Source organism: Oncorhynchus masou, chromosome 16 (assembly GCF_036934945.1).
Source record: "Oncorhynchus masou masou isolate Uvic2021 chromosome 16, UVic_Omas_1.1, whole genome shotgun sequence".
In the NCBI taxonomy this organism is placed as follows: domain Eukaryota; kingdom Metazoa; phylum Chordata; class Actinopteri; order Salmoniformes; family Salmonidae; genus Oncorhynchus; species Oncorhynchus masou.
In genome coordinates, this window is record NC_088227.1 from 36,817,067 (window position 1) to 36,829,882 (window position 12,816).

Consider the following 12,816-nt stretch of genomic DNA (forward strand, 5'->3'; position numbering starts at 1 on the left):
CACTGTCAGTGTCAATTTATCGATGAGTACAGCCAGTGGGAGATCTGCACTGTCAGTGTCATTGTATCGATCAGTACAGCCAGTGGGAGATCTGCACTGTCAGTGTATCGATCAGTACAGCCAGTGGGAGATCTGCACTGTCAGTGTCAATGTATCGATCAGTACAGCCAGTGGGAGATCTGCACTGTCAGTGTCAGTGTATCGTTCAGTACAGCCAGTGGGAGATCTGCACTGTCAGTGTCAATTTATCGATGAGTACAGCCAGTGGGAGATCTGCACTGTCAGTGTCAATGTATCGATCAGTACAGCCAGTGGGGGATCTGCACTGTCAGTGTCAGTGTATCGATGAGTACAGCCAGTGGGAGATCTGCACTGTCAGTGTCAGTGTATCGATGAGTACAGCCAGTGGGAGATCTGCACTGTCAGTGTCAGTGTATCGATCAGTACAGCCAGTGGGAGATCTGCACTGTCAGTGTCAGTGTATTGTTCAGTACAGCCAGTGGGAGATCTGCACTGTCAGTGTCAGTGTATCGATGAGTACAGCCAGTGGGAGATCTGCACTGTCAGTGTCAGTGTATCAATCAGTCAGTCAGTGGAATTTGTCCACAGACACAACATGCCCAATCCTTCTGGCTTATTATTTGAGTGTTACTCGTTTGAGGTCTTGTCTGAGTTCACTGATTGATCTTGTCATCAGTTCAATGTTGTTGGAATGGTCACCCACATTCTCTTTCTGACGTTACAGTACAAATGGATCAGATTTTTATGATTCATTTTGTTTCTTTTTTGTAGATGTTTTTGTAGTATTTATTCCTGAATGCTCAGGCCATGTTCTATTTCTGAGAGTAAAAAGAAGACACGAAGCCGCACCAAACTGTGCTCTTATGACCGTAACCATGTGTTGCTTTTCTCCCTATGTTTTTCTGTTGGCTGGACTAGGCTCCATCATGCGCTGTGCTCCACGTCATGACTGCTGTGTGTATGTATAGCTCTGTCTGTCTGTCTGTCTGTCTGTCTGTCGTGCACTTTTAATCATGATGATGATTTTCTAAAAGTCCTCTTCACGCCAGGTTCAACTGGGGGGTAGTAACTTGGCGTGTGTTCTCTGCAGTTTAAAAAAATTATTTAACAGTACCCTTTGCATATTTTTTTTCTCTGAAAAAAGTCAGTTTTCAGCTTTTCTTAGTGTCTTTCTTTCTGTTTGGGTTTAGTGAATTTACACATGGCTGTGCAGTCTGACACAATGGCCCAACTCCCGACTGAAATCAAGTCATTCTGTTGATGAACCCATAACGGAACATTTCAGAGTATGTTCTGGGTCTAGAACAGAGTGGCTTCTCGTTCTAGAACAGGGTGGCGTCTAGAACAGAGTATGTTCTGGGTCTAGAACTCAGTGGCTTCTCGTTCTAGAACAGAGTGGCGTCTAGTTCTAGAACAGAGTATGTTCTGGGTCTAGAACTCAGTGGCTTCTAGTTCTAGAACAGAGTGGCGCCTAGTTCTAGAACAGAGTGGCGCCTAGTTCTAGAACAGAGTGGCGCCTAGTTCTAGAACAGAGTGGCGCCTAGTTCTAGAACAGAGTGGCGCCTAGTTCTAGAACAGAGTGGCTTCTAGTTCTAGAACAGAGTGGCTTCTAGTTCTAGAACAGAGTGGCTTCTAGTTCTAGAACAGAGTGGCTTCTAGTTCTAGAACGGATTGGCGCCTCGTTCTAGAACAGGTTGGCGTCTAGTTCTGGAACTCTTGGCTTAGACATGCAGTAGCATATGACATACCCCAGAGCCACTTTTCTGCTCAAGTGGTTTTGGAATAAATGGCTCCTGCTCAAGTGGTTTTGGCCATGTATTCCAAAATTATTTTATTGTAGTTCCATAATTCCATGTGTTCCAATTCCCTGATGTTTTATTTTTTTTTACCTTTATTTAACCAGGCAAGTCAGTTAAGAACAAATTCTTATTTTCAATGATGGCCTAGGAACAGTGTATTAAATGCATGTTCAGGGGCAGAACGACAGATCTGTACCTTATCAGCTCGGGGACTTGAACTTACAACCTTTCGGTTACTAGTCCAACGCTCTAACCACTAGACCACCCTGCCGCCCCGTCATATCGTACACGTGCCTTTTGGATTTTAATTTGGCTTGCAGCTATCCAAATATAGAATGATCAAATAAGCATTTCAAAAGAGGATGTCTCTGGAAAGTCTTTTTTCATGTACCATGTGTTTCAACTGCTGTTCAAATAACTGTATGTGAGGGAAATGTATTGTTTGTTTTATAAATCATACTGTTTTTTTGTTTGATTTTTTTAATCAAAGATCTTTGTAAATGACCATAACTTGGAAGGCTGTGCTTTGAATACAACTAATTAGAGAAAGTAGTATTTTATTGAACAGACCCATTGAATTTTTTGCCTTTGCTAAAAAATGTATTAAAGTAATATGAAAACTGGTGTGTGTATGGCATTCTTTACTGGGATAGTATAATCGGGACATTTCAGGGGTAGAAGTTTTAAGAATTCCTGATTTTCTTGCTTCATAAAATAAAATAATGAAGGTGAAAGGCATTTCACACACTTTCTATCGTTTTCAGATTTCAGATCTGAAGTGTTTTACATCTGAAAATATGATCAGATACATTCCTTATACTACTGTGATGAAAATGACCCAGAATCACTTTAGTTTAATCCCCATTTTCCACATTTGGATGGGATAATCTACATAATTGATCTGCTGGGTTACGTGGGTGTTGCCCTAATTCCAACCTGGCTGATATACAGGCCCTGTGTTTTAATATGGGTAACGATGAGATACAACATGTGGTAGTTGGGTTCTGAGAATAGGAAATATACTCATGTCACTGAGGGAGTGCTGAGGTTTAGAGGGTCTACATCAGAAGGTAATGGTTATAGGAGGAATAAGTGGAGGGTCTACATCAGAAGGTAATGGTTATAGGAGGAAGGTATATAGTAGAGGGTCTACATCAGAAGGTAATGGTTATAGGAGGAAGATAGTGGAGGGTGGTCTACATCAGAAGGTAATGGTTATAGGAGGAAGATATATAGTGGAGGGTCTACATCAGAAGGTAATGGTTATAGGAGGAAGATATATAGTGGAGGGTCTACACCAGAAGGTAATGGTTATAGGAGGAAGATAAATAGTGGAGGGTCTACATCAGAAGGTAATGGTTATAGGAGGAAGATATATAGTGGAGGGTCTACACCAGAAGGTAATGGTTATAGGAGGAAGATATATAGTGGAGGGTCTACATCAGAAGGTAATGGTTATAGGAGGAAGATATATAGTGGAGGGTCTACACCAGAAGGTAATGGTTATAGGAGGAAGATATATAGTGGAGGGTCTACATCAGAAGGTAATGGTTATAGGAGGAAGGTATATAGTGGAGGGTCTACACCAGAAGGTAATGGTTATAGGAGGAAGATATATAGTGGAGGGTCTACACCAGAAGGTAATGGTTATAGGAGGAAGGTATATAGTAGAGGGTCTACATCAGAAGGTAATGGTTATAGGAGGAAGATATATAGTGGATGGTCTACACCAGAAGGTAATGGTTATAGGAGGAAGATATATAGTGGAGGGTCTACATCAGAAGTGAATGGTTATAGGAGGAATATAGTGGAGGGTCTACACCAGAAGTGAATGGTTATAGGAGGAAGGTATATAGTGGAGGGACTACATCAGAAGTGAATGGTTATAGGAGGAAGGTATATAGTGGAGGGTCTACAACAAAAGTGAATGGTTATAGGAGAAAGATATAAAGTGGATGGTCTACACCAGAAGTGAATGGTTATAGGAGAAAGATATATAGTGGATGGTCTACATCAGAAGTGAATGGTTATAGGAGGAAGATATATGGCGTGTGTAGTTAAGCTTGGAATATTTTAAGTGCAGGGAAGCGATCACTTGTGGCAGGGATTGATAAAGGGAGAGATCCATGGATTAGTGATGAAGGGGATCGAGGTCATGTTAAGGGAGAAAAGACAAGTTTATGGTCGTATTACTTCATTTCCTGCCTAGCAGTGAAGATACAATGTTTGTACAGATGTGTAGGAGGAGACTCAGCCTTGGAGAAAGGGTTAAATACGAGGGTTTGTGTGGAAATGTTTTTGTCTAATGCGTTGACCCTCTGGGAAGAATAAACTTGGTTTAAGCTTTCATATTGTCCCTTGAGTTTTTACTCTGAAAATTAGAACTTGACGGTAGTAATGGGACTGGAATCCAGTTGATATAGAGAGCTAGTTCTGGAAATGGAAAACGGAGAGTGGCGTCTAGTCCTAGTTAATCTCTCGGAGTGGAGGAGGATTAATGGACCCTAAATACTCCCAATGGAATAGGCAGGAAGCAGCCTATTCTTCAGTGAGCACTGGAGTACAGTTAGAGCTGACGTACTGAAAGGGTCTGCCGACGTCAGGTGGTGTCTTTTGGGCTGTACAATTTTAACAGAAGGTGCAGTGAGATAGAGGTAGGTTAGAGGCATGTCCGTGACCAAAAGGTTGTTAGTTTCAAATCCCAGGTCTGACGAGCATCATCTACCGGGTGAACAGGGTTGATGTTTGAATGTACATAACGTATTTGACCCAGGTCGGCAGGCTTGATGGTGACATTGCAGTCCATCCAATTATCATGAATGTCTGGCTGTTATTAAAAGGCTTGGGACGTGTGATGTAGTTCATTGACTTCACTCATTTTAATGTGTTTGTGTGTGTGGTTCACTGGCATGACGGCAGGCGGTCAGTTTGGAGAATCCGGAGGCACTTGACGAATCAGAAAGGGAGGAGGGAGTGTTTTTTCTTGTCCTCCACTTCATCATTCCCTTCATTTTGTCTCTGCGTAGGCTGACAGAGCATGGTGTAACACTCCAGTAGTTATATGAGAGGATGGCCCTTGACCTTTTAACAGCAGCATATTGACAACTACTTGACCTTTCAAGAGCAGCTCACTGACTCCACCTACTGACCCGTAGAGACGAGCGTACGAGAAGTGAAAAGTCAACACGCGCTTTCACATCATCTCTCATCTCTCTCTACCATATTTGAGTAAAGAAACCCAATAATATGGCAGCATGGTGCACGTTGTCCATCCAAAAAGCCCTGCCCTGCTGCTTAGTTGAAGAGCGGCTGGGAGATGAGAGGTTTATACCAGGAGAGGAAGGAGCCAGGATAGGGCTGGGAGATGAGAGGAAGGGACCAGGATAGGGCTGGGAGATGAGAGGTTTAAACCAGGAGAGGAAGGAGCCAGGATAGGGCTGGGAGATGAGAGGTTTATACCAAGAGAGGAAGGAGCCAGGATAGGGCTGGGAGATGAGAGGAAGGGACCAGGATAGGGCTGGGAGATGAGAGGTTTATACCAGGAGAGGAAGGAGCCAGGATAGGGCTGGGAGATGAGAGGAAGGGACCAGGATAGGGCTGGGAGATGAGAGGTTTAAACCAGGAGAGGAAGGAGCCAGGATAGGGCTGGGAGATGAGAGGTTTATACCAAGAGAGGAAGGAGCCAGGATAGGGCTGGGAGATGAGAGGAAGGGACCAGGATAGGGCTGGGAGATGAGAGGAAGGGACCAGGATAGGGCTGGGAGATGAGAGGTTTAAACCAGGAGAGGAAGGAGCCAGGATAGGGCTGGGAGATGAGAGGTTTATACCAAGAGAGGAAGGAGCCAGGATAGGGCTGGGAGATGAGAGGAAGGGACCAGGATAGGGCTGGGAGATGAGAGGTTTATACCAGGAGAGGAAGGAGCCAGGATAGGGCTGGGAGATGAGAGGAAGGGACCAGGATAGGGCTGGGAGATGAGAGGTTTAAACCAAGAGAGGAAGGAGCCAGGATAGGGCTGGGAGATGAGAGGTTTATACCAAGAGAGGAAGGAGCCAGAATAGGGCTGGGAGATGAGAGGTTTAAACCAAGAGAGGAAGGAGCCAGGATAGGGCTGGGAGATGAGAGGTTTATACCAAGAGAGGAAGGAGCCAGAATAGGGCTGGGAGATGAGAGGTTTATACCAGGAGAGGAAGGAGCCAGGATAGGGCTGGGAGATGAGAGGTTTATACCAGGAGAGGAAGGGGCCAGGATAGGGCTGGGAGATGAGAGGTTTATACCAGGAGAGGAAGGGACCAGGATAGGCATGGGAGATGAGAGGTTTATACCAGGAGAGGAAGGGACCAGGATAGGGCTGGGAGATGAGAGGTTTATACCAGGAGAGGAAAGGGCCAGGATAGGGCTGGGAGATGAGAGGTTTATACCAGGAGAGGAAGGAGCCAGGATAGGGCTGGGAGATGAGAGGAAGGGACCAGGATAGGGCTGGGAGATGAGAGGTTTATAGCAGGAGAGGAAGGAGCCAGGATAGGGCTGGGAGATGAGAGGTTTATACCAGGAGAGGAAAGGGCCAGGATAGGGCTGGGAGATGAGAGGTTTATACCAGGAGAGGAAGGGGCCAGGTTAGGGCTGGGAGATGAGAGGTTTATACCAGGAGAGGAAGGGGCCAGGATAGGGCTGGGAGATGAAAGGTTTATACCAGGAGAGGAAGGGGCCAGGATAGGGCTGGGAGATGAGAGGAAGGAGCCAGGATAGGGCTGGGAGATGAGAGGTTTATACCAGGAGAGGAAGGGGCCAGGATAGGGCTGGGAGATGAGAGGAAGGAGCCAGGATAGGGCTGGGAGATGAGAGGAAGGAGCCAGGATAGGGCTGGGAGATGAGAGTTTTATACCAGGAGAGGAAGGGGCCAGGATAGGGCTGGGAGATGAAAGGTTTATACCAGGAGAGGAAGGGGCCAGGATAGGGCTGGGAGATGAGAGGAAGGAGCCAGGATAGGGCTGGGAGATGAGAGTTTTATACCAGGAGAGGAAGGGGCCAGGATAGGGCTGGGAGATGAGAGGAAGGAGCCAGGATAGGGCTGGGAGATGAGAGTTTTATACCAGGAGAGGAAGGGGCCAGGATAGGGCTGGGAGATGAGAGGTTTATACCAGGAGAGGAAGGGCCAGGATAGGGCTGGGAGATGAGAGGTTTATACCAGGAGAGGAAGGGCCAGGATAGGGCTGGGAGATGAGAGGAAGGGGCCAGGATAGGGCTGGGAGATGAGAGGTTTATACCAGGAGAGGAAGGGGCCAGGATAGGGCTGGGAGATGAGAGGAAGGAGCCAGGATAGGGCTGGGAGATGAGAGGAAGGAGCCAGGATAGGGCTGGGAGATGAGAGTTTTATACCAGGAGAGGAAGGGGCCAGGATAGGGCTGGGAGATGAGAGGAAGGAGCCAGGATAGGGCTGGGAGATGAGAGTTTTATACCAGGAGAGGAAGGAGCCAGGATAGGGCTGGGAGATGAGAGGTTTATACCAGAAGAGGAAGGGGCCAGGTTAGGGCTGGGAGATGAGAGGTTTATACCAGAAGAGGAAGGGGCCAGGATAGGGCTGGGAGATGAGAGGTTTATACCAGAAGAGGAAGGGGCCAGGTTAGGCATGGGAGATGAGAGGTTTATACCAGTAGAGGAAGGAGCCAGGATAGGGCTGGGAGATGAGAGGTTTATACCAGGATAAGGCTGGGAACCAACTAGACCTAGAGAGAAGAATGGAATTAAATTGATTCAATGAAACACAAGTCAGTTTGTTTGACCCTGTCAGTAAACCATGACTGAAAGAGGATAATACTAAATTATCCTCTTTCGAAGCAAAGTTGATTCTCTAGCGTTTCTCTGAAAATGTTGCAGTGTAGTTCAAATGCTGTACAGATGGCAAGGGGGCGTTCATTGGCAGAAGGTGTCCCTTAACTACTAATCGCTAAATCTCTCTCTATAGCTACAGCTTGCTTTACACGGCAATGTTTGGTTTGGTATTTTTCCTATTTATTTTTTTATCTACTAACTTTTTCCTAGATCTTAACAGCGAGGCACAACTATATCTGGTCTGTTATTCTCTGAAAGTCCCATTATGTCTTGAGTATGGGAAAATATCACCACTACACAAGAGAAGGTTGACATACATGTAAGTATACATTTGTTATGCACACCCCTTGTCTTTTTCTACATTTCGTTGGGTTAGAGCCCAAATTAAAAATGGATTCAATTGAGATATTTTGTCACTGGCCTACACACAAACACCCCATAATGTAAAAGTGGAATTATTTTTTTCAGCATTTTTACAAATTAATTAAAAATGAAAAGCTGAAATGTCTTGAATCAATAAGTATTCAACCGTTTTGTTATGGCAAGACTAAATTAGTTGAAGTGTAAAATGTTGCTTATGAGAAGTTGCATGGACTCACGATGTGTGGAATAATAGTTTTTCACATGATTTCTGAATGACTACCTCATCTCTGTACCCCACGCATGCAATTATCACTAAGGTCCCTCAGTCGAGCAGTGCATTTCAAACACAGATTCAATTACAAAGAACAGGGACTTTTTCCAATGCCTCGCAAAAAAGGGCTACTATTGGTAGATGTGTAAAAAAACCCACAAAAGACAGACATTGAATATCTCTTTGCGCATGGTGAAGTTATTAATTCCACTTTGAATGGTGTATCAATACACCCAGTCGCTACAAAGGTACAGGCGTCCTAACTTATTTGCCGGAGAGGAAGGAAACTGCTCAGGGATTTCACCATGAGGCCAATGGTGACTTTAAAAGTTACAGAGTTTAATGGCTGATAGGCGAAAACTGAAGATGGATCAACAATATTGCGGGGGGGGGGGGGGCTGGTTTGTTATCAACATTTTGAAGGCACACTACAAATATATCCCAATTTGATGTTTTGAAACATTAATTACACTTCTAATTGATATACAGTATACACACACTGTGTACAAAACATTAAGGACACCTGCTCTTTCCATGACATAGACTGACTAGGTGAATCCAGGTGAAAGCTGTGATCCCTTATTGATGTCTCTTGTTAAATCCACTTCAAATCAGTGTAGATTATTTTTAAGCCTGGAGACAATTGAGACCTGGATTGTGTATGTGTGCCATTCAGAGGGTGAATGGGCAAGACAAAATATTTAAGTGGGTACGATAGTAGGTGCCAGGCGCACCGGTTTGAGTGTGTCAAGAACTGCAACGCTGCTGAGCTTTTTATGCTAAGTTTCCCGTGTGTATCAAGAATGGTCCACCACCCAAAGGACATCCAGCCAACTTGACACAACTGTGTGAAGCATTGGAGTCAACATGGGTCAGCATCCCTGAAGAACGCTTCCAACATCTTGTAGAGTCCAATGCCCTGATGAATTCAGCCTGTTCTGAAGGCAAAGGGGGGTGGGGGATGCAACTCAACATTCGGTTCCTAATGTTTTGTATACTCAGTGTACACAGCTATTGTGGAGCATTTTGAAATGCAGTATTTCCCTGTCTGAAGTCGGGTGTAGTTTTTAAATCGCACTGGGGCTGATCTGTAATACAGTACGAGGACAATATCCAGGAGTCTCACAGGATTCTCTGGTACTTTTCACTTTCAAAGGTGTGAAGTTTGAGGATTAAAATATCACATTTCAGACCTATGTCAAAGTTCTCCTGTTTCTTTAGCTCTGTAAGTGGTGAAGATATTTTAGAGTCCCAGTTACTGTAAAATAAATATATCATTTTTGGTATGGTATGTATGAATAATCAATTGAATAAATGTGATATATCAATGATAACCATAATCCACCAGAGATTATTCGTTTTTGGACCCAATTTTGGTTCATCTCAAGTTTAACCAAACGTATAAATAAACTTTGCTTTCTGATGAAACTGATATTTAGCAACAGTTTCAACACCCACTTAATCTTTAGAATTAACAACAACAGAAGTGCCAAAATAGGATATCATATCCTAAAGAAGTTTTGGTGCAATTGACAAGAATATCTCACCGACACATAATATTCTGCAACAGATGGTATATTAATTGCAAAAACAATATCTCAGCTGAAATGAAAACATTCAAACACGTGTAAAAGTGCAGAGTAAAGTATCCCAGCAGTTCACTTCTAACCTCCGGCTGCAACACTTCCATTTTTCATTTCACTGTGGCTCCTCTCCCCTAACCAACCAAACCCATCATGGTCCTCTCTGATCTCCCCCGGCTGAGTTAGGGCTCACGTTTCCAGGCTACGGCTTTCCTCAGGACTGGGCTGTTGTGAGGCCAGCTGAATGTAGGTGTGACCACACCCAGAATACTCCTGCAGGTGAATGGGTACCTCCTCTGGTCCTCCTGTCCTCTTCCTGTCAGTGTCTCTCTTTTTACCCCCCTGAACCTGCTGGCACACCCTACTGCTACCCTTCGAACTGACTGCTTGCCCTCTGAAGAGCTGCGCCCGACGCTGGCACAGCCCCACCTTACTGAGCAGGATAAAGATATCCCCCCTGAAAGCCTTGGTGAAGATGGCGTACAGGAAGGGGTTGGCACAGGAGTTGAGAGGGTAGAAGAGCACCAGTAGGATCTTAGAGTTGGACACGGTGATAAGCGGCCGGTCCACAACGGCTGACATGGCGTAAAACGAGATGGGCGCCATACACAGGAAGTCAGTGAAGATGAGGATGGCCATGCGTTTGGCAATGTTGGTGTCTTTAGACCCTGAGCAGTAGTAAGGGTTGTGCACAGCGCAGTAGATCTTCATGTAACAGGTACAGATCACCAGGAATGCCAGGATGTTTAGGATCAAGACGGAGATGATGTAGACCTGGGCCATGGTGGACTTGGTATCCATGGGCAGGCAGATACTGACCTGATAGATAAAGATCAAATAAATCACCAATCAAAACATCAATTAATCAATAACTACATACAGAAACAAAATAAAGATTTTTGGGGGGATGGATCCCTGAATCAACCAATCAATTAATCAATACTGACCTTCTGGTAGCTGCTGACCCCCACTAGGGGGAGCATCGCTAGGAGGAGGCAGAAAAACCATCCAGCCAGCATCACAGCAGTGGCGTGGGGCAGACGCAACTTCCTGTCCAGCCTCAAGGCAAACGTTATTGCGTACCACCTCTCTAGCGTAATCATTGTCAGAGTATAAACCGACAGCTCGCTGGCGAACACCGTGAGGAACCCCGCCAACCCGCAACCCGGCCCCGTCTGCCATTCGATGGCGTGGTTGTAGTACTCCATCTTGGTGTGAAGGTCCACTGAGGCGATGAGGAGGAGATATATCCCCATGCAGAGGTCAGCGAAGGCCAGGTGACACATGAGGAAGCGTGAGACGGAGAGCTTGTAGTGGGAGGTGAGGAGGACCAGTAGCACCACCATGTTACCTACTACAGCCAGCAGAGACACAAACCACACAGACACACGCAGGAAGCTGAAGCCCATGATGTCCTCACACGGGTTGAACTCGTCGGGTGCAGGGGCGCAGGTCACCTCCTCGCCCTCCTCACAGACCACGTAGTCGTAGCGATTGTCAAAGTTCTGGCTGGTGTCCTCCTGCGGGTTCTGTAAGATGAGATAAGACAAGACAAGTATTGTATTGTCAATTGCCTTGCTCAAGTGCACAACGGTAGGACATGGTATCAAAGAAACTTTAAAAAAAGATATATTTTATATTTAATTCCTTTCCACTCACATACAAAGTTATACATACAAATGTGATGACCCTCCTACTCTGTCTGCCGTATTCTCTCTTTGTTCTTGTTTCCTTATTAGGATGCCGGTGGGCGGAGTTGGGAGGGTCGTCAGCTACATGGGAAACACCTGGGCCAGGTGTGTCCCAGGATAAATACACCACTTCCCCATTCATGGAGGAGACTCTCTCCATGTAGACACCTTTCTAGATTTTGTTGTGTTTCTTGGTGGTTTTTGGTTGTTTGCTTTGACACCTTTCAACACCCTTCATTATCACATTCATGCATGCAAAACACTTACACTACTGATTACACACAGCATTGTATATTGTACTTAGTTTACTTTATTTTGTTACTCCTTATCTCCACGTTGTCTCCCCTTTGTTATGGGCTTTGAGCCGGTTCGTGACACAAACGACTTTCAGATAAACACAATGGCTACATCTCATCTGCCCAGACACGCATGCTCACACTCCCGTCCCCAGTGTCTACACGCTCACACTCCCGTCCCCAGTGTCTACACGCTCACACTCCCGTCCCCAGTGTCTACACGCTCACACTCCCGTCCCCAGTGTCTACACTCCCGTCCCCAGTGTCTACCTGCTCACACTCGCGTCCCCAGTGTCTACACTCCCATTCCCAGTGTCTACCTGCTCAGACTCCCATCCCCAGTGTCTACCTGGTCACACTCCCGTCCCCAGTGTCTACACTCCCGTCCCCAGTGTCTACACTCCTGTCCCCAGTGTCTACCTGCTCACACTCCCGTCCCCAGTGTCTACCTGCTCACACTCCCGTCCCCAGTGTCTACACTCCCATCCCAAGTGTCTACCTGCTCAGACTCCCATCCCCAGTGTCTACCTGGTCACACTCCCGTCCCCAGTGTCTACACTCCCGTCCCCAGTGTCTACACTCCCGTCCCCAGTGTCTACACTCCCATCCCAATTGTCTACACTCCCGTCCCCAGTGTCTACACTCCCATCCCCAGTGTCTACCTGCTCAGACTCCCATCCCCAGTGTCTACCTGCTCAGACTCCCATCCCCAGTGTCTACCTGGTCCCACTCCCATCCCCAGTGTCTACCTGGTCACACTCCCATCCCCAGTGCCTGGTCACACTCCCATCCCTTGTGCCTGGTCACATTCCCATCCCTTGTGCCTGGTCACATTCCCATCCCTGGTGCCTGGTCACACTCCAATCCCTTGTGCCTGGTCACAATCCCATCCCTTGTGCCTGGTCACACTCCCATCCCTTGTGCCTGGTCACATTCCCATCCCTGATGCCTGGTCACACTAC

The 12,816-nt window shown here is 46.2% G+C and overlaps 1 protein-coding gene across 1 annotated transcript in view; it reads right to left on the minus strand.

Annotated features, from left to right (window-relative positions):
• Nucleotides 1-10,056: 10,056 nt before the first annotated feature.
• The window catches only part of LOC135557244 (thyrotropin receptor-like), a 56,731-nt gene continuing 53,971 nt past the window's right edge, over nucleotides 10,057-12,816 (minus strand). The window contains exons 11-12 of the mRNA XM_064990447.1: nucleotides 10,815-11,396; nucleotides 10,057-10,686 (exon numbers count right to left, since the gene is read on the minus strand). Of these exons, the coding sequence (XP_064846519.1) occupies nucleotides 10,057-10,686; nucleotides 10,815-11,396 (1,212 nt within the window). The remainder of the gene's footprint in view (nucleotides 10,687-10,814; nucleotides 11,397-12,816) is intronic.